Here is a 21,877-nt window from a genome sequence, read left to right on the forward strand (position 1 = left end):
TGGTTTTATTGCCATAAGGAATTTATGCCTTTACTCTTTAAAGGGGCCACATCATAGAATTTAGTTAATGGCACAATAAAAAAAGATCATGTCACTGGACAAGTTCACTCAGCTGAAAATAAAGGACACAAAATGTCTTGCATGTGTGTATGTGGGCGGTTTGATTGTTTAGATGGGTGTTTAGTCTGTTCGTCTGTGTATTTGCGTGTGTTCCGGATAGGCATGCGTTTTGTGATGCATTAAGGTTTTTGAGATGCGTCTGGGTATTTTGAAAGTGGTTTAAAATATACATGTAGTGGCTTTTTTTTAGATTTAACAATGAGACTAAGTTTAATCTGAACTGAAAGGCATCATCATCACGATGAAGACAAAGCAGGTAAAATAATTCCTGTTTCCCCCAGACAGTAAGAGACACTGTAAAAATAAACCAATACATACTCAGTTATGCTTGTCTGTCTTAGATCTTTTAAGGTTTAATAATGTCCATGTGTGTGTTTTATGTGCATCTCTGTTTGTCTGCAAGTTTTTAACTTTGTTTTTAGGCAGGCCATTTTCCAGAGCAGTCACTGTTGAGTGCAAACCAGCGTGACTCCAAATGTGAACCACGATTTCCTCTTTATAAATCAAAAACAGACCCGTCTGCTGAAATGCATAAAAAAAAATGGCATCTTTGAAGGCACAAATAGCGACACTAAGCACACGCAACAAACATTCATGTTTTGACCACTTCCGTTGAGAATGATCCCACATAACTCTGTCATGGATCTGAATCAGACAATAGCTTATTATTTTGAGCAATAGCAGTCTGTAACCCTAATAGCATTTGGAATGTTCTAATAAACAAAAAATGATTCTTCATTGCCCATTATAGAGCTGCTTTAAAAACGTGCACAAGCTCATCTTCCTCTGAGTGTCTGCTCTTTATTTGTGTGGTGGTGATGGTGCAAGCCCCACCTTGCGTCTCAGTTTCTTGTCTTTGAGCCACTGCCAGATGTTCATGGTGTCTGGGCATTCATTTCACCTGAAGGAGGAACATTATGTTACTGCTGCTGAAGCTGAAAACAAGGCAGATTGCTTACTGAATAATCAGTTGTGGGCATAGATGACCTTTCCCCCCCACATTTCTCTCTTTTTGTGTGTGTCATTATGTGTAGGATTTGAAAATGGGGTGTTTGCTGCAAAGGACTGTGCTGCTTGCTGTGTTGCTGTCTCTCCCATCGCGTTCTACAGCTCAAGGTAAAGATTAATGTACTTTTTCAGGAAGTGTCATTCAAATGAATGTGTATAGTGGACCACAATTCATTTATCTGTAGCATGTACAGTACTCATGTAGCATATTTAATGCAGTGATATCAATTTGCAGAATTTTTCCTTTGCAATGAAAATGAAGACATTTGAAAACAAATTTGAGGCATGTAAGAAAGTCACAAAATCATAAAGCTAAAGTGATTCTAAATTTAATATCATAAATATTATTTTATTATTATATTAGTAAATAGATATTAAATACTGATATACAGTAAAAGTTTGTTTGAATAAAAAACAAAATAGCATTCAAAGTAACAATATATTATTAGTAGTATAATAAGTAGTATAATATTAGTAGCTGGGCAATGATTAATCGCATCTAAAATAAAAGTTTGTGTTTACATAATATATGTGTGTGTACTGTGTATAATTATTTTGTACATATACACACACATGCATGTATATATTTAAGAACAAAATGTTATTTATCTATCTATATATATATAATATAAATCATGTATACATATATATAGAGTATATACATGCAAATATTTATTAAATATATACATGCATATGTGTGTATTTATATATACAAAATAATTATACACTGACAGTACACACACATATATTATGTAAACACAAATTAATCGTTGCCCAGCACTAATTATTAGTTAGGTGTTTTCAAATAATACATCTTATTTATTATCTTTTATGCATTTTTATGCATAGATCGACATACAAAGTTACCTGCACGAAGAAAGACCCCAAAATATTGCCTGATATATATATATAATATTAATCAATACAGATAAAAAAAAAAACATCACTAAAATCTGTCGATAACCAATTGGGTCCCAGTATTGTGCATCTAATTTTAATTAAATGCACATAGTACATTTCTTATCATGCCCTATTCATGTGCAGAGTGCAGTGACTCAAGTCAAACACAGCAGGTTAATTAGTTTGTTACCTTAAGGGGCATTCATTCAAGCAGCCGTTGAGTCACACACAGCCATATAACTGATAACTGAGTATGACTGGAAGTATACTGAACTGTGTAAAGGAGAGACACTGCACCAGCTACTAAATAAATGGGCCCAGATGCTTGGTTTTCTTGAAATGGCTTTGCAGACTGGGTGCTGATGGTCATTTCCTGTGTGTCTTCTCACCCTGATCCTTCTCTAATCCTTCACTAAATACATAAATTGAATAGGCCACAGATGTGAATGTTTATAGAAACACTGAAGCTCAAGTTCGCAGTTGTATTTGTCACATACACAATGGTACACATTGAAATGTTTTGTCAAACCCTCATGACTGTGCATCTTAGATATAATAGAAAATATAAATTAGCCTATAGGTATGTATGTTATATATAGACCTATATATACAAAATAATTGTAGGCAAAGAAGCAAATGTAGAACAGTATATTAGCACTGTATATTTTCTTCTGAATGCATTTTTATTTCTGTTAGTGACTGTGCTTTAGCATTTTTGGTCACAACAGTCTAATTTTGGCTGCACTGATGAAAACATGTATTTGTATTAATGAAAACCCACATATCCAGACTTCTATTATAAATATTTGTCTATCTCTTTTACTGTGAAAAGAGAAATACAGTTGTGTATATTAATGTGGTTGTTTTTCTCTGTTGGCAGGCCAGTGCAATGATGTTGTTGCAGCAGACATTGTGTTCCTGGTGGATGGATCATCTAGTATTGGCAGGGCCAATTTTGTGTTGGTCAAGAATTTCATGGCAGGGATTGTCCAACCCTTTGCCAGAACAGTAGGACCCAATGGCATACGTTTTGGAGTCGTACAGTACAGCGATACTGCCAGGTCTGTGAAACTGTGTTTGCTTGTGTACTTAAGTCATGTTTACCACAGACATTATAAAGGTTTTTGTAAATCATTTTTATTGTATTTTATTTTTACTTATTCGTTTTATTTATTTTATTGATTTATTTGAAATATGTTATTGAAGTGTAATCTTAACAAATATATAAGGTGGTCTTTCACCATTCAAGTAAATAGGAGAAGTACTAGATTTCCTACATAGAAAATGGCTGCCAATTAAACTGCCTTTAAGGGACTGTTTACATTATATTTACATCCTTACCTCTTATTGTATGCACATAGTACATACTGTGTGTTATGGCAATACAAGTGGATTCATTTTATGAGTCTAACAAACTGAACAAGGTAAGTTCATATTATTTAATTTGCCAAACTTGTCCAAGTTGAATAAATTCAGAATCTAAATTGAATCTGAACCATCTTGCTCAATATTGCAATGTGAAAACTGTTAGTATTAAAAATCAGCAGAGTAGTATGTAGAATCTTGATGTTGTTGTGTTGTAAATAGTTGTTTGAAGTAACCATTTTGTGATGATTCCTTAATTTTCTTTTGGTGAATCTTGTGCACCCTGCTCATCATTTTTTTTGCAGATGCAACTACTTTGCAGGAAAAAAGATATAAATCATGTAATATAATATGATACAGGATCTGGATTTTCTCTTTCATTCAAACAGTAGTCAGCAGTTAAATGCACCAAGTTAATTGAGTTAATAGAGCATGTTATTGTAAACAGTGTTGTGATGGCTGCACATTTTATATTTGTTATATACATTAAAGGTTTATGTATGTGTTTGTAAGATTGTTGGGACTTTTGTTGATTATACTTGTGTGTTTTATGACAATCAGGGTGGAGTTTACATTTACAGCATACCTGAATGGAGCTGAGCTCATAACTGCCATGGAGAATATTAACTATAAAGGTGGGAATACGCGCACAGGGGCTGGTCTCAAATACATCGCAGACAACTTCTTTAACCCTGCCTCTATCAGAGATGTACCCAAGGTGAGCTGGCTATTATGATACATTGTTTGACTTGCCACATCTGTAGTATTTTGACATGGACCATAAATGTGTAAATTACTTTGTTTGGCTTTGAATTATGAAACACAGTATCTTATTTAGCATTTGTACACTGTGCACGTTCCACAATTTGGGGTCACTAAATTGTTTTAAAAAAGAGGAAATACTTTTTTATAATGTTACAAATATTTCTGTATTTCACAATATTACTGTTTTTACTGTATTTTTAATCAAATAATGCATCCTTGGTGAACATAAAAGGCTAATTTCAAAAACAATAAAATCTAATTGACCCCAAACTTTTGAACAGTATTGATTGTTAATTTTTTAAGATTCTATGTAAAATAATTCCCATTATGATATCCTAATGGTATCATGAGAAAAACATATTGGTTGACCACACATTTATAACTTATAATTATGCATATTATAATGCATAATAATAGTTTTATTTCATTGAATTTCATTGAATTTCATTGAAATTGTCTTTCATTTTTTCAGATCACTATTCTTATTACTGATGGTAAATCTCAGGACAATGTGCAGGAACCTTCACAAAAGCTACGTAGCCTAGGAGTCAAAATATTTGCAGTGGGTAAGAACTGTGCGAATATATAGTATTTAGCCACCACTGTATATTTTAAGGAAATGTTTTTTTCTGAAAACTTAAGTGCATCTATGGGCTGCGGATTCAGTGTGTGCAAATTAAACATACATTTGTTTTGTATTGATATTATGGTTGTTTCTCTCTCTCTCTCTCTCTCTCTCTCTCTCTCTCTCTCTCTCTCTCTCTCTCTCTGTCTGCATTTCTCAGGTATAAAGAGTGCAGATCCAGCTGAGCTGAATCTCATTGCCTCTCCCCCTCAAAGTGACTTCACCTCTCAGATTGGGAACTTCAAAGCTTTGAGCTCTTTGCTTCCCCTAGTGTCTCGACGCGTGTGTACAACAAGTGGAGGCTCTTACTTAAGTGATGGTAAAAGCCTGATGTGAAGTAGACACACTGCAATTAAATCCAAGAATATGATTATATTTGTAGTTTTGTTAAATTTTTCATTTAGAACATTGACACTTGTAAATGCTTTAATTGATCCTACTAAATGAAAATCATTGATTTGTATTATTGTTTCCCCATCAGAGGCCTACAGAGGTCCATCAGACTTGCAGATTTCAGATGAGACCACCAATTCACTGAGATTTCGATGGAGATCTGCTGCAGGGCCTGTTAGTGGCTATGTGGTTCAGTACAGGCCCTTATCTAGCTTGGGTCAGCCAATCACAGCAGAGCTCCGACAGGTGAGAAGAATGTTCATCCTAAATGACTGTTGCTTTTTTGTGTGCAAACTATGACACTAACTTTATGCTTATTATGTTTCTAGTTTTTAAGTTTTAATCATTTTGTTATGTGTTTTTGTCTTTTTAAGTAGTTTTTTTGTTTAATATTTCTATGTAGTTTTAATGTATTCTTATTTCAGTTTTAGTCATTTTATGAATATTTTAATAATGTTATTTTTTGTTTTAGTTAACAAAACACTGGTTTACACAAAGTATAGCATAATGGTCTCCAGTAAACTTCAGCCTTTATCTTTTGACCTGCAGGAAACAATACCAAGCAACCAGCAGAGCTACATTTCACGAGAGCTGCGTTCAGGCACAGACTACCTGATCACCGTTATTGCTCAGTACCCAAACAGCTTGGGAGAGTCAGTGTCTGCCAAGGCCCGAACAAGTGAGAACTGCACTTAATAGAAATATGAATATTTAATTGAGCTTAACTCAAAAAACAGCTCTCATTCTCTCTTACCCCAAACTGCCCTCTAGAGCCTCTCCTGGGTGTGACTACACTGCGACTGGTCCAGGCCGGGTTTTTTACTCTGGCTTTGGGCTGGGACGCTCCAGCTGACCAAGTACAGGGCTACAGAATCACTTATGGACCTACAGGTGAGAGAGACACACAACTACATGCATACTAATCCACAATTCTATTACATTTCTCAATAATTTTACTCTTTGAATTGTGAATATTGTAGTGTGAGTCAGTGGAAGAGATTGTAAAGGATAAATATAGAAAGAGATAGAGATGAAAAGGATAACTGGGACAAGCAGCACTGTAATATAAACTAGTTGTATTGCTAGTTTATTGCCATTGTTATTGTCTAAAGAAGATGCAAGTGGTGCTTCATATGCAAAAATCATCACCACAGTGTTTTTCTGTGGTTTTCCAGAGTGTTGCTATGTGGTTGCTAAGCTGAAAGTCGTACATCTGATCATTCATAGAAGTAATAGCAGATATATGTATGTATATGATGATTAAATAATCTTGTTTGTTGCACAAAGAGTGCAGATTACACACCAAATGTAATACTTAGGGAGAGGAGTTTAAACAACAAGTGTGAGCAATAGTAATAGTGATTATCTCAGTGGCCAGCACCACTAGCTAATTATTTTAGCAGTTTGATAAAAAGAAAATGGGGAAGTGGAAGAGTGTTTTTTTTTTCCCCCAAAGGCATTTTTATCAATTGCAGGAGTGCCAGTTTGCTTTACCTGGTTGGTATCCAGGTGTGAGCTGGCAGAGAACAGATCTTGTCAGATTAGGTGTGGCCCTATGTTTAATCAGGTTAGTTTTTGAAGCTAGAGGAAGATGTTTCAACCTGCCTGTCTCAGCCCAATGTTGCTTGTAAATGAATAGACTGAAACTGTGATTTAAACTTATACTGTGTCATTAACTGACTCATGTATTGAAGATATGCTGTGTTTGGTTGGCCGGCTGGTATGGGTTGCTATGACCTGCTACCACTGTACCAAACTTCAAAACTTTTCCATGTTAAGTCCCGCCTAAAGAGGTATTATCAGTCTGGAGACCCAACAAAATGAGTGAAATATGAGAAAAAATGCATTTGTGGCTTATGAAAAGCTATAAAACAAAGAACTAACTGTGAGGTATGCAGATAAAGAGATGCATTTTTCTTGTGCATTGTGTACTTCATAATTTGTTTGTCCTGATTGATTGGTTAACAGGCCAGAGTGATGCACAGCTGAAGGAACAATCTGTTGGAGCGGAGTCTACTTCTCTGACTTTGCTTGGTCTTAAGTCAGACACAGAATACGTGATCAACTTGTACCCTCTAATTCCCCGCAACAGTGCCTCACCAGCTACCCTGACTGCCCGTACATGTGAGTCCTCATACGTTACTGTTGAGAAGTTAGGGGTCAGTTTTTTTTTTATTAAAGAAATCAATACTTTTTTTCAGCAAAGACGCATTAAATTGATCAATTTAATGAAAGTATTGTGACAGTAAAGACATTTATAAGGTTATAAATGATTTCTATTTCAAATGAATGCAGTTCTTATGAACTGACTATTCTTCGAAGAATCCTGAAAAAAGGTTTCCACAAAAATATTAAGCTTTTTCAATGTGATGATAAAAAAAAGGATTCTGGAGCACCAAATCAGCATACTGTATGCATTAACTGTTTTTGCTGTGTTATTGATCAAATAAATGTAACCAAGCATAAGAGACTCCAAACATTTTAATGGAAGTGTACTGTACATGACAGTCTGAGTCAGCCACACAATATGTTGTCTTCTCCTGCATCTCTGAAGTGTACTAGCTAATATATAAAGCTCTTTCTGTGTATATGCCTGTGTTTGCAGTGCGTTTAGAGGGAGTGCAGCAGCTCTCCGTTGAGACCATCTCAAGTAACAGTGTTCGAGTCCGCTGGACAGGCGTGACAGGGGCCAGAGGATATAGAGTCGTTTGGGGCCCTTTCACAGGTCAACACACAAATCTCAGCTGATTTTTGAAGAGGCTATTTTTAATAAAATGTTTTCTGCAATGTGATAAAGTAATGCATCATCCAGTGAGGATATCTATGAGTGTTGTAGATATGATTTCATAATCCCTTAGAAGCTCATTTACTTTTTTCAGATTCCTGTTTTCTGCTAAGAGTCTTTTTGCCTGTGTTTTCAGGAAGTGATGTGGAGACTGTAGAGCTGAGAGGTGATAGTGAATCTCACACTCTTGGGAATCTGACACCAGACTCAGAGTACATTGTTACAGTCATCGCCCTGTACAACGGAGAAGCTGAAGGACCTGCAGCCACTGCACGTTTTAAAATAGGTACACAAATACACATGTGGACACATCAACATTTTAAAATAGGTACACAAACACACATGCGGACACATCAACATTTTAAAATAGGTACACAAACACACATGCAGACACATCAACATTTTAAAATAGGTACACAAACACACATGCAGACACATCAACATTTAATGGTACATTGGAGTGGTGGATAACATTTTTGAAAGGGATGCACTGGTTTATAAATAATTCCTGCAAAAGGTAATTTCTCAGGCAATAATTCTAAAATAAACAACTAAATGAAATAAATTCATGTGTTGTTCTTCTCTTTCAGATGTCCAGCTAATGTGTAGTAGAGCATTCATTTGTACATTTGTGTACTTAGTAGACATTGTGTACAAATTGTCTTGAGTAAAGAATAGCTCAGAGGGAAAATTTAAGGCAACATAAAAGGAAACCAGATGTGTGGCTCTTTTTCCATCTTGCGCACAGTTATCACACACAGACAGTGAGGTGGTTGCTTTTAATCTTGCTATTGACTCACTGTCTGCTAGATCAGAACATAAGAACTGTTTTTTTTCTTATGACTCACAGACTACAGCAATTGAACGCGTGAGGGTGTTTGTATATGCATGTACATGTTATAGCGAGAGGCAAAGAGAAAGAAGGGACGAACTGTCTATAAATATTACAGGACATAAACTTCAGAAAGATGGAAGCCATTGTTTTAATATTTTATGGGTCAGGAGGGGAGATAAAGCTAAAAGATGTTTAATGCATTTGGCTTTTAGAGCGCTCCGAGCAACAGGTCCTGAGAGCTACGACAACAGGACCCACCAGCATCAGATTAAGCTGGAACCTCATACAGGCCGCCAGAGGCTACCGACTGGAATGGAAAGCCGGAGAGAGTAAGAAACTCTTTAGTAAAACACACAAACACACTAAAAAGATCATTGTAAGATCGACTACAAAATTATACTGGTGTTCAAGGACAAGCATTAAGCTGGTTTAGATCGTATTTATCTGACCGCTACCATTTTGTTTATTTAAATGGAGAAAATTCTATCATAACTCCAGTAAACTATGGAGTGCCGCAGGGATCTGTGTTAGGCCCTCTGTTATTCTCAATATATATGCTGCCACTTGGAAATATTATAAGGAAACATGGAATTAGTTTCCATTGTTATGCTGATCCCACTCAAATCTATATTTCCTCACGGCTAGATGAAAACGCTAAATTATCCAAATTGACAGAGTGTGTTAAAGATATAAAAGATTGGATGAGGCGCAATTTTCTTTTATTAAATCCAGACAAGACAGAGGTACTAATCATCAGTTCAAAAAACCACCCACAAAACCTCTCACAATACAACTTTAACATAGTAGGATGTCCTGTTACTTTATCCTCTACAGTAAAAGACCTGGGTGTTATATTAGACTGCAACCTGTCTTTTGAAAATCATATTTCATATGTTACAAGAACAGCCTTTTTCCACCTTAGAAACATTGCTAAGCTACGTAGTCAGTTTCTGACGCAGAAAAGTTAGTTCATGCATTCATGACCTCGAGACTAGATTACTGTAATGCTTTATTAGCTGGTTGTCCTGCAACCTCAATAAACAAGATACAGTTAGTCCAAAATGCCGTCGCTAGAGTTCTAACTAGATCAAGAAAATATGATCATATAACACCAATTCTATCATCACTACATTGGTTACCTATAAAGTTCCGTATTAATTACAAGGTATTGCTACTGACTTATAAAGCCCTAAACGGCTTAGCTCCAGTCTATTTAACCGATCTTCTATCGCCCTATAATCCATCGCGCTCTTTAAGGTCACTAAATTTGAGGCTTTTGGTCATACCTAGGATATCCAGATCCACCAAAGGAGGGAGAGCATTTTCACATTTAGCTCCAAAACTCTGGAATAGTCTTCCTGATACTGTTCGTTGCTCAGACTCGCTCTCCCAGTTTAAAACTAGATTAAAGACGCATCTCTTCAGCCAGGCATTCATATAATACTTTTAATCTTACAGTTAAATCCGACCTCTAGTTCATAAACGCCAGAGGAGAACTGGCCCCCGACTGAGCCTGGGTTCTCACAAGGTTTTTTTTTTCTCCATTAGGTCACCTGATGGAGTTTTTCGGTTTCTTGCCACTGTTGCCTTTGGCTTGCTCAGTTGGGGATATTTGGGGATATTTAATTTAATTAATCAATCAACGATACTATTGATCAGCATTACCAAACGTGGACGTTCCACTAGAAACAAACATTGATGTATTGTTTTAATTTATTACTGTGAAGCTGCTTTGATACAACCTATGTTGTGAACTTGACTTGACTTGACTTGACTTAAAAAAAAACAGGATTTTACTAAATTTAACAGTATATTTTTCAATACAACACTGTATTTAGATAATTTTCTGTAGTAACAAATTACTGTAAAAAAATAGCCATATGCATTGTGGGATGTGGGATTTTATTGTAATTTACTTTAAATGGATTTTCTCTCAGCCAATGCAATTTGTGGTACACAACACAAATGATTGAACTGTATTACATAGAAAGATACGCCTTGAAATCTATACTATATGTGGCAGTGTTGTAGGGAAATAATATTTTATAAACAGTTAAGGGGTTGTTTGCAATGCAGTTGTATCTGATATGAACAATCTGCATACAAAACATAATTTTACATAAATAATAAACTGAAAAATACCATTTGAACATTACAAATGAGTAACTAAAAGTGACTACAGTAACAAACTTTAATAATTTTTTTTATCTTTTTGTAATCCTGCTGACCACAGGAGGCAGAGTTCAGAAGCAAGATTTCCCACAAAGCACCACCAACTATGAGCTCAGAAATCTGCAGCCGAGCACCGAGTACGTCATAACTCTATTTACACTCTATGATGGGCGAGAGGAAGCTACATTCTTTTCAACCAAATCAACAGGTCAGAAAAATCATTTGATGGAAACCAATATGATATTGTTTAAAGTTCACTATTGCAGTTAAACATAGACACAGTGGTGAGTGTGAAACCACTAATATTTTTCTAATTTTCTACAGATTTGTCTTTTCATTAGTTTTCATTTAACATTATCACAAAATTTAAGATAATTGACCTTTTTTATCATCTCAAAGTAGCATTCAAGCTGCATGAAACAAGTTTGTGTCAACCTGATGATCATGTTACTCAGCATGGTTTGAAAATGAACCAGATGATCTATAAATAGTACAGACTAGTTAAATATTTATTCTTCGTTTTTCATTTGAAGTTTATAAAACAGTCTGGTGCTTATTTTTCCAGGATGTGACTAAATAATTTGTTTTTGTTTGTGCCTTTCATGTAATATGTTGACTCGTGGGTTGTCTTTAGTAGAGCAGTCAGTAGGTCGTGTCACGAACCTGAGGGTGGTGGATTCACTTGGAAACATTATACAAATAGGATGGACAGGAGTCTCTGGGGCAACGCAGTACAACATCAACATACGTAATACGGAATGTGAGAATATTATTCCCTTTTTATACAAATACAGTATGTCAGTATAGCATTAAAATTTTACTTTGTAATACAGTATATCATTCATGAGGTTTCCATTCATTAGATCTGCCACTACACTGCCTGTTTCAATCGATTTACCCATATTTTACAGCAAATACAGAGGTGAACAGAAGAGTTCCTGGGAATCAGACCACTTTTGGCCTACGGGACCTCATTAACGGTGTGCGCTACGCTGTCAGTGTGACGGCACTAGTCGGATCCAATGAAGGGGAACCAGCAACAGTGTACATTCAAACAGGTTTGAGCATGCATCAGAGTTGTTTTTACTCTGATGACTCTCAAAAGAGTTTGACAATTGTCAGTGTACATATATCAGGTTCATAAATCTGGGCTATGAAAAATGTACAGTATATACTACTGAAGACACTGTGGATGCATTATTAATGTGCAATCATTTGGTCTGAAAATAACCTGTGGTAACTATATTTTCAAGAACCACCACTGAGGGTGACCAACTTACGGGTAGTTGGCAGCAACAGTCGACGAGTCAGGATTGCATGGACTGGTGTTTCTGGGGCGACAGGCTACCGGGTTACCTGGAGACAAAGCAATAGTAGGATCTGTTTTTTGCAAACACTAAGGTTTCCTTTTTTAATTGATATATAATTTATGTTGGATTTAATCAGCCAGCTGCTCTCTCTCTCTGTCACAGCTGCAGAGGAATTCCGTGTGTTAGGTGGCGATATCACTACCTACACTATAGACGGGCTGCAGCCAGATGATTCTGTTGTTGTGGGTGTTGCTCCAGTGATTGATGGGCAGACTGGAGAAGTGGTCTCTGTGTCTACTAGAACCAGTGGTTCTACTGGAATAGTCACAGGGCTACGAGTCGTTGAAGCAACATCCACAAGGATACTAATAACCTGGACTCCTGTGAATAGAGCAACAGGCTATAAAATCACCTGGCGGCGTAGTGATGGTACGGACAGCATTAAATTTAGTGCCCTAAATTGATGCTAAGATGGAAGTGGAATTATTTTCTTTTGCTTTTTATATTGTAGGAGTGGAAGACTCTGAGAATGTGCGCGCTGATGTGGCTTCCTTTGCCATTGATAGACTCCAGGAAGCTGCAGCCTACCAAGTATTAGTCTCAGCCCTTTTTAACTCACGGGAAGGGCCTGCTGCCACTGTGACTGCAAGGACAGGTAAAACTCCACAGATGTTAATTCAATAAGACACAACCATAAGCAAGCATTCTAGACATGTTCACATGATTATACGTGTCTTTTTGTTTTCAGAAATATTCAATTAACCATACACGTGAAATTTTAAAATGCTTTTAGTAAGCATAAAATTAAAATGGGCAATTCTTATTTTTTGTGGAGTATTGCAGAGTGTGTTATAAATGATTTATCCATGCATATCATTAAAGAAAATCATGTTCCCTTGTAATCTTTAATCAAAAAACATGATCCTCCCCTTCCCCTCACAACGACATCTTTTCTTTGATAATGTGCACCGTCATGAGGGCTGGACAATAATCTCTCCCCTTCAGCATCCTTTCACGAAATGGCAGCAGTTAGCAAATGACAACAATCCTAAAATCGAATCAATTTCCGATGGACAAAATCAAGTCCCGCCCTACATTTATTTTTGTTTGAGAAGCCATTACACTCATATATATGTCACAATAGGGAAGAAAAGACCATTTCTGAGCTTTCAGAAATAAGAAAGGTTTAATATCAGTCTATTTTTAACTGTGCCTATTCTATTTTTCAGATCAGGCCATAGTGGGTCGCGTCACCAATTTACAGGTGCTGGAGGCCCAAGGGGAGGTTGTTCGAGTCAGCTGGGTTGGAGTTCAAAATGCGACATCATACAGAATACTCTGGAAGAGGACAGATGGTCAGATTTCTACATATCACTCTACAAAAATTCTGATACTTGCTCTGATGATGATATTCTGGCACCGTTCCTAAATAATATAAAATTGAATGAGTTAAGAGTCAATGGAAAAGGATCTGTATGAACCTATTAAAGAAAGTGAAATAATTGAGACAATCTCTACGTTGAAGAATAATAAAAGCCCAGGACCCCACGGATATATAAATTAATTCTATAAAAACTTTAAAGAACTAGTTTCTCCGCTCTTATTAAGAACACATCATTATGCGCTGCAATCTGGTACAGTGGCGCCCTCGTGGAGGGATGCAACCATTGTTGTAATTCACAAAGAGGGCAAAGATCCTGCTGAATGTCAATCATATCGGCCTATTTCATTGTTAAATAGTGATTTACGTATATTAACTGCCATTCTTGCAAAAAGGGTATATAAATGAATTAGTCAAATTATACATCCGGACCAAACCGGATTTTATCCCAGAGAGATATTATGGAGATAACCTTCGTAGAGCGTTAAATATTATGAGCTATACAAAATCTACATGTACAAAGGCAGTATTCTTATCAATTGATGCTCATAAGGCATTTGATCGGGTATCTTGGCAGTATCTGATCCAAACTCTTTTAAACGGTTTAAATTTAAATTTTCATAAAGCGGGTTCAAACATTCTACATCAATCCACTCGCCTCAGTGAGAGTTAACGGTTGTAGATCTGGGGTGCGTTCTCCGAAACTACCTTAACGCTACGTCGTTCTTAAGTTGTACCTTAAGAAGTACCTTATCGTTAATACGTGGTTTCCGAAACCTTCTTAGTTAAGTATACCTTCTGTAAGTCATACGTTCGTAAGGTTGGTCTGGAGCGCTCTTAGCTATACCTTATCGCTGCTGACGGTTCATACCGCTAGTGGCCACCACTACGCAAAAAGCTTTTTTACATCGCAGTTTAATTACACATAGAAAATTGATTATGAACATTTAATATAAAATCTGATTTAGTATTAAAATTACATTTTTACTTTACTTTAAAATTTTACACATAAAATACTTGTTGTTATAGCCTACACCTAGTGTATGGAAGTGTTTTCATTAATAAAGTTTCCATACACTAATGGTTGTTAGTTTTTTTAATTACTATCCTAAAGGCCCGTTCACACCAAGGACGATAACTATAAAGATAACGATAAAGATATAATTCTAAAAATCGTTCTCCATATTAAAGAATAACAGAGTTCACACCACAACTATAACGATAAAGATATGAGGAACGATATCGTTGGGATCACTTTCAGAACGATTTTTTTTCAGCTGTCAAACGATAAAACACTGACAGTCAATCAGAATCCATTCTAATTTAAAGGTCTCGCGCATTTAAAATGGGGCGCGCGCGCGTGCTTAGAATAAAAAGACCTTATCGTTCGTTGGTGTGGACGCATATATAGTTATCTTTGTCGTTATCTTTATAGTTATCGTGCTTGGTGTGAACGGGCCTTAAGGCACATCAGCTGGCGAACCATTTGACAGAAAAGGCTTAGGAGTCTATATAAAGAAAGATGAGTTGCACAAACTTTATAGCTATGGCAGCGAGACAGCGAGTACTTGTTTTAAATCAAAGACGGCGCCGTCCGCGGAGCCAGTTAGTGTATGTCAACTATATGGCTGGTGGATAATCAGCATACGTTGTGGAGAACATTAACACACTTATGGCCGTGAGGGTTTGGGATTGCACACTTGCTAAATTATAAACACATAGGACTACTCATATTTATTTCTGCATGTACATATTTCAATGAGCCCCGATAAATGCAGTTTGTACTATTTCTAAAACGCTTCTTTATAAAGAACATTGTTTTCTCAATACTTTACCTATACCGCTGTGAAGGAAAGAGCGCACAATCGATCATCGAGGCATCGATATCAACCTATTCAGCGCCTCCACCATGGACAGCGCCAGCTAAGGTCGAACTTAAGAAGGTTTACCTTAAGCAACATCCTAAGGTATAGTTCGGAGAACACACGTAGGAAAGGTATACCTGTAGTTAAGGTGTACCTTTTGAGTCTTCGTAGCGCGCTAAGAGACAACGTTATCGGAGAACGCACCCCTGGACGCTTTACTCTAGAACGTGGATGCAGACAAGGATGTCCATCGCCCTTGGTGTTTGCTATCACCATCGAATCCTTGCTCAACTCATAATTTTTAAATTTGTTTGGCAAGGAAAATGGCCAAGAATAAGGTTTAAAATAATACAGTCGCCTAAAACAAATGTTTTTTTTTTGGTCTAAAACCAATACTTTTGGGCATCTCAATTGAAGTCACACACAAACCCCGGTGGATCAATATTGAAAAGAGCCTCTGTTCCATGCACCTTAAAATAGTACCCTTTTCCAGTGTATTATTAAAAAATGCCTCCATGGGTGAATGGACCAAAGTTACTTTAAAAATTTGGAGAACTATACAAAGATCATTTGGTTTGTCTAAAAAAATCTCATCTGCAGCAAGCATTGGCTATCTTAATGACTTTGCACCATCTCATACAGACGTGGGTTTCAAAAAGTGGTCACAAAATATGGACATATTTCATAATGACACACTTAAATCAGTTGAACAAATAAGAAATAAATTTACACTCCCAAGGTCTGATTTTTTTTTATATTTACAACTGAGACATTTCCTCACAAAGCATAAGGAACTAGAAATTATTTTAAAAAAGAATTAAAAAAAACTTTTTGTCTAAGAATTCAAATAACACATTACAGATCAAGGAAAAATGGGAGGCCGAAATTAATGAAACAGTTCCTCTTGAAACTTGGGAGGAAGCTTGTGGAGAGGTACATCTTGTGTGACCAATGTCTGGAGGGAATTCAAATGGAAGATAATAACTCGATTTTTTCGAACTTCATAGATAATTGCAAAATGGAAACCATCCTGCTCAGACAAGTGCTGGAGAAATTGTGGCCAGCATGTTGGTAACCACACCCATATTTTGTGGTCATGTCCAAAATTAAGAAATTACTGGAAAGATATATTTGATACCCTTAAAGAAATCTTCCATTATGAAATCCCAGAAGACCCCATGATAGCCCTTTTAGGTGTGCGTCCAGAGGGCCTTGAGGGTAGAGCTAAAATATATTTACTACAAATTTTAGTCAATGCAGCCATGAAGTGTATTACATGCATATGGTTAAAACATGACCCTCCATCATACGACGCTTGGATTCAAAAAGTATGGGAGTTGTACGAAACGGAACAAATCACATTTGCATTACGACTTCAGAAAACTGTTTACTTAAAGAGGTGGGCTCCTGTAATGCCTTTAATACTCCAGTGATCATGAGTTATACTATCATATCCACCCTGTGTTCATCTCTGCCTTTCTCCATTATCATTTTTTTCTTCCTCTCCCCTTCCTCCCCCTGTACTAGCTGTATTTGTTTTCATTCTCTGTATAATGTGTATGATATAATTAAGTTTGAAGAATTGTCAATATTGTGGGAACATGATGGACTAACATGTTAAAACCCAATGCCATACTGTATTGTATGTAATGCTGTGGTTCTAAATAAAAATGTAAGTAAAAAAATAAAAATAAAAAAAGGACAGATGGTGAGATATTACAATTCCTATAGGAAAGAAAAATCACCCATGTCATCTTTGGTATCTCAATTTTCTCCTAGACTGCAGTGATATTAAATGAGATACTTTTGCTAATACAAAAAAAAAATTAAATCAAAATGCAAAAAGGTTTTGGTGTTGGTTTGTGACCTCCAGGGGTTAAAGCTCATAAAATATGTAGACTATAGACCATGATAGAAAAATAAAATTGTGAGTGTGATTATAGGTGAAGAGGAGCAGAGTCAGCTGGTTGGTGGTAACGTGACATCAGTGGATCTGAGGCAGTTGGATGAAGGGGCACAGTACGAGGTTAAGGTTTTGGCTCTAGTCCGGAACAGAGAGGGCCCACCCGTCTCTGTCAGAATCACCACGGGTGAGTGCTGTTCGTTTGTTTCCCTGCTTTTCGAGTCATATATACTTACGTATGTTTTTGAAGAAGTTCATAACCGTATTCACATACTTTTCTAATCTGCAGAATAAATATATTCACAAAGTGAACAAAATAAATAAGTGAACACTTTTCTTTTGATTGTCTTTTATTGTGGCTTGGCTAAAGATCAGATCAGGTTTAATAGAGATGTTTCCTTATGAAAGTGCTTTGAATTTACTGTTTGTTGTCTAGGGGGACAGAGGGTGACAAGAGTAGAGGGTTTGCGTGTTTTGGATTCGACCCCAGGGGGGCTCCGTATAACCTGGAGACCAGTGAGTGGAGCCAGCTCATATCAAATCTATTGGAGGTCTTCACAAGGTAGTTATAAAGGCACACATGTAACCACATACACATACCAGACACAACTAAGTTTATGTAATGTTTCTATTATGACTAGGTGAGCCTGAATCAAGTCGCCAGATTAGTGGTGATGCAACTTTTTACACCCTTGATGGACTGCGTCCTGGTCTAAGCTACACTGTAAGATTGTCTGCTGTGCTGAACAATGAAGAGACTGAAGCTACCTCTATCAGAGCAACCACTGGTACACATGACACAGTCTATCTCATATTTTCTCTCTCTGTCTTTTTCCAGCCTCTTTCATTCATTATTTCTGTGTTTTTTTTATAGATGTCCTGCCACCCGTGACTGGTTTGAGTGTGACAGACATTACTGAGAATTCAGTCCTTTTAGGCTGGTCACCAGTAACTGGAGCTACAGGCTATATTTTACGCTGGATAGAGGGAGAGGGTGAGTCTTCCAAAAGTTCAGGAATTGATAGTGTGTGGTTTATTAAGGAACAAAAACACAATTAGAGTTGCATTTAGTGTATTAAATACTCTCTCTCTTTAGACACAGGAACGAGTCAGTCTGAAACGCTGCCCGGAACAGCCACCTCGTACCGTGTGATGGGTCTACAACTGGGCCGTCTGTACCGTTTCACTGTGCAACCAAACTTCCAAAACCAGATTGGACCTGAGACCACCGTGGAGGAACGAACAGGTTATATGGTTTCTGTCTCTTTCACTCCTGACTACAGTATAGACAAATTGAAAGAGTTGAAATAATTAATTAACTGATTGTTATAGTTAAAAGCATTAAATACATGTGAGGACTTCAGATGCATTGTGCACATATTTATAAAAAAAACAAAAAAAACTAGGGCTGTCAATGTTAACTAGTTAACGCATGTGGTTAATTTTTGTCAAGTTTAACACGTTAAAATATTTAGCGCAATTAACGCAGCATCCATACATTTTTGTCATCCTTTGGGTAGCGTTACATTATATGACCACGCTCTTATTCATGTAAATGCTTTCAAACCATTCAAGCGCGACAAGACAAAAGAGACCACGCTGCCTGTGAATGACCTGTCTATGTGACACACACACGACACAGAAAGACGCGCGCCAGTATCATGCGCACAGACAGTGCGCCAGAATATAGTTCTCTTTCGCGCTTGAACGCACAATAACACACACAATTATGCCAAAATGTCAGTTTTGTTAAGTATCCTCATGACATAAAAGCAGTCTTAAATGAGCTGAATAAAGACTTAAATGAACGTAAAGAGTTGTGAGAGAATGAGGCGCGTGTGAGATCCGCGTCATGTGCAGCAGCGGCTGGTTTTAAAGGGACAGCAGCCAATAAAGCTTCCTGTCAGTAAAGTTAATCAAAGAACAAAGGGAACAGAGAAAATTACTCACTGCTCTTGACTAAAGAGTTTTAGGGCCCTATCTTACACCTGGCACAATGCAGTGCCAAGCGCGACGCAAGTGTTTTTTTGTGTTTCAATCAGACGCAGTTATCATTTTCACGTCCTGCGCCACGTTGTTTAAATAGCAAATGCATTTGCGCCCATTTGTGCGCCCATGGGCGTGCTGGTCTGAAAACGAGGTGTGTTCTGGCGCATTGTTGGCGCGTTGCTATTTTGAGGCAACAGAAATAGACTGCAACATTTTTTTTGTTATTTAATGAGCACGTTAGTAATGTGCTCCTGTAGGCGGATCCACAACACGCGTACACTCTGCTTATTAAACACACAGGGACGCACGTACAGCAGCACACAAACATGCCAAATATTTAAAATAAAAGGATTACAATGTAAAAGATTATTATTGTGTACATAAAGATATGGTGGATATGGCTTGTCCCGTAGATGGTCTGCTTGCGCACTTTTTCCTCGCGCATGAGCAGGTCCTACCACTATCAAATTCCGTCATGTAAATAGCGGATCTGCCATGGCGCGAGCGCAACTGGCATTTAAAGGGAATGGGAGATGAGACTTTGATTGGTTTAACGCACGTAAATCCCAAAACACACCCATTACTCATTAAGAGAATAGGGACAACCCCATAGACCATGCGATAAACTAGCAAAAGTGGATTCGGACACGCACGTTAGACCATGCGCTTAGATCGTTAAAATAGGGCCCTTAATAAGGATTAGTCTTTATTTAATTTATAATTTATGCAGTGCAGACTGTTTGATAACTTAATATTCCTACCTGTTAGACAGGAAGGGTACAGGTAAATATGACATTTATTATGGGGTTATGTGCGGATTGTTTGAAGTTCACTTAAATTAAAAGTTGTTATTTTTTTAAGCCTAATAAATGTTAAAAAATGTATAGCTTTCAATTACACTGTAATGTTGATTGGCTATAATTAATGTTTAAAATTGGGGGGTGGGGTGGCGGCGGGGGGTATCAGCATCAGTGATACTGACCTTCATTCATAAAAAGATGCCATAAAACAAGTATTTAAAATATACTGTCTTTATGTTGTTTCTACATTAATTTGGAGATTAACTGTGAAATTATTACATTATAAAATATATAAACTAAATATAAACCTATAAAAACGTAAGTGTTGTTAAAGGTATAGCGGAGGATTTCCCTGAATTTTAGAAAAGAACCGCCCTCTCCACTTTTTGAAAAAATGCACATGCGTAACACTCTACCTGCTCCCGAGAGGGAACGCCTATTAAACGTATGCACGAGCTAATCATAGCTTACATTAACTTTTACTAGCAGTGATTTTAAATGGATTTCTCCAAATAGCATGCCAAACTTTACCTGTCAAGTAGAAACTTCGCGACTGAGGCATCAGTGGGAAGCCCAACCTGTGTTTTGAGCGCACGCCATCGTGGGAATCGTGTGCACGAGCACGTACGACGGCCTTACGTAAACATATCACCAGAATGATTGACACTTAGGAGGACCAATAGTCTTGATGATCCACCCGGAAAAAGAAAATCCTCTGCTATACCTTTAATTGCAATTTTTTTTAATCGATTGACAGCACTAAATAAAACATACTATATTATTGGTATTTTAACAAATGTAAGTACTTATTTCAGTATTTATATGCATTTGTGTTCAGTATGAGCAATATATATATTATTTTTTACTCTAAAATAAGTAACAATGATGTTTATAGAAAATACAGGTCTGACTCTTTCAGTAAAACCTTTGTGGGTTTATTTCATAAAGTACTCTCTTGACTTTGAAGTTGAGGCAAATTATAGCTTGCAGTGTGAGTACAGTGAACAACATGCTATTATACTAGTCAGTCACAGGGAGATGTTTCGCTCACTACATACTCTCACTACTAGCAATTTTTTCAAAGTTACAGAGACCAACAAATGGTCATAGTGCTTGATGTCATGTTTTACTTTAACACACTATCAATGTGCAATGAACGTAGTCATCATTTATACAGAAAAACGAGCATAGCTGTGTGCTTATATTAGCCTAATTTTTAGCATAGCTTTATTTTTACAAGCCAAGATTTCATGGCTGTGTAGCTGGGTAACAAATGTTTCTAGTTGTTCTGCAAACAGCAGTGATGATTTAATGGACTACATGAATTGCAACATTGTTCTATTGACTGTATTGTTCTTCAGCTGTATTCATAGCTTAATATGTTTAATACATCCATGTTTTAGTGTGTGTTGGAGGCCGTTTGGATGTGGTCTTCCTTGTTCCTGCGTCTCGTGATCGCTCGGGCCTGGGAGCACGTGTGTTGTCTATGTTGGCTAGTTCTGCTAGATCCTTCACCTCCATCGGTCCCAGAGACTCTCAGGTGCATTTCTTTCTATCTTTTTATATTAGGTACTATGTACTATACTATATACTGTAGTCATGATATTCACTTTTTATATATATAAATTGAGAGAACCCTCTTCTGACAGAGTGAATGAAGC

At 37.0% G+C, this 21,877-nt stretch overlaps 1 protein-coding gene across 1 annotated transcript in view; it reads left to right on the top strand.

Moving 5' to 3' along the window:
- Window positions 1-21,877, top strand: part of col7a1 (collagen, type VII, alpha 1) — a 67,537-nt gene that overhangs the window by 4,646 nt on the left and 41,014 nt on the right. Inside the window, exons 2-26 of the mRNA XM_079884543.1 lie at window positions 1,155-1,236; window positions 2,909-3,089; window positions 3,955-4,111; window positions 4,631-4,724; window positions 4,944-5,102; window positions 5,265-5,422; window positions 5,726-5,855; window positions 5,948-6,067; window positions 7,145-7,300; window positions 7,782-7,901; window positions 8,098-8,247; window positions 9,009-9,125; window positions 11,030-11,176; window positions 11,603-11,728; window positions 11,880-12,026; window positions 12,222-12,341; window positions 12,441-12,707; window positions 12,790-12,933; window positions 13,508-13,633; window positions 17,468-17,614; window positions 17,864-17,989; window positions 18,069-18,215; window positions 18,302-18,421; window positions 18,524-18,673; window positions 21,620-21,756. Coding sequence (XP_079740669.1) covers window positions 1,164-1,236; window positions 2,909-3,089; window positions 3,955-4,111; window positions 4,631-4,724; window positions 4,944-5,102; window positions 5,265-5,422; window positions 5,726-5,855; window positions 5,948-6,067; window positions 7,145-7,300; window positions 7,782-7,901; window positions 8,098-8,247; window positions 9,009-9,125; window positions 11,030-11,176; window positions 11,603-11,728; window positions 11,880-12,026; window positions 12,222-12,341; window positions 12,441-12,707; window positions 12,790-12,933; window positions 13,508-13,633; window positions 17,468-17,614; window positions 17,864-17,989; window positions 18,069-18,215; window positions 18,302-18,421; window positions 18,524-18,673; window positions 21,620-21,756 — 3,519 coding nt within the window. The 5' untranslated portion in view covers window positions 1,155-1,163. The remainder of the gene's footprint in view (window positions 1-1,154; window positions 1,237-2,908; window positions 3,090-3,954; window positions 4,112-4,630; window positions 4,725-4,943; window positions 5,103-5,264; window positions 5,423-5,725; window positions 5,856-5,947; window positions 6,068-7,144; window positions 7,301-7,781; window positions 7,902-8,097; window positions 8,248-9,008; window positions 9,126-11,029; window positions 11,177-11,602; window positions 11,729-11,879; window positions 12,027-12,221; window positions 12,342-12,440; window positions 12,708-12,789; window positions 12,934-13,507; window positions 13,634-17,467; window positions 17,615-17,863; window positions 17,990-18,068; window positions 18,216-18,301; window positions 18,422-18,523; window positions 18,674-21,619; window positions 21,757-21,877) is intronic.

This window comes from Squalius cephalus (assembly GCF_949319135.1).
Source record: "Squalius cephalus genome assembly, chromosome: 10".
In the NCBI taxonomy this organism is placed as follows: Eukaryota; Metazoa; Chordata; class Actinopteri; order Cypriniformes; family Leuciscidae; genus Squalius; species Squalius cephalus.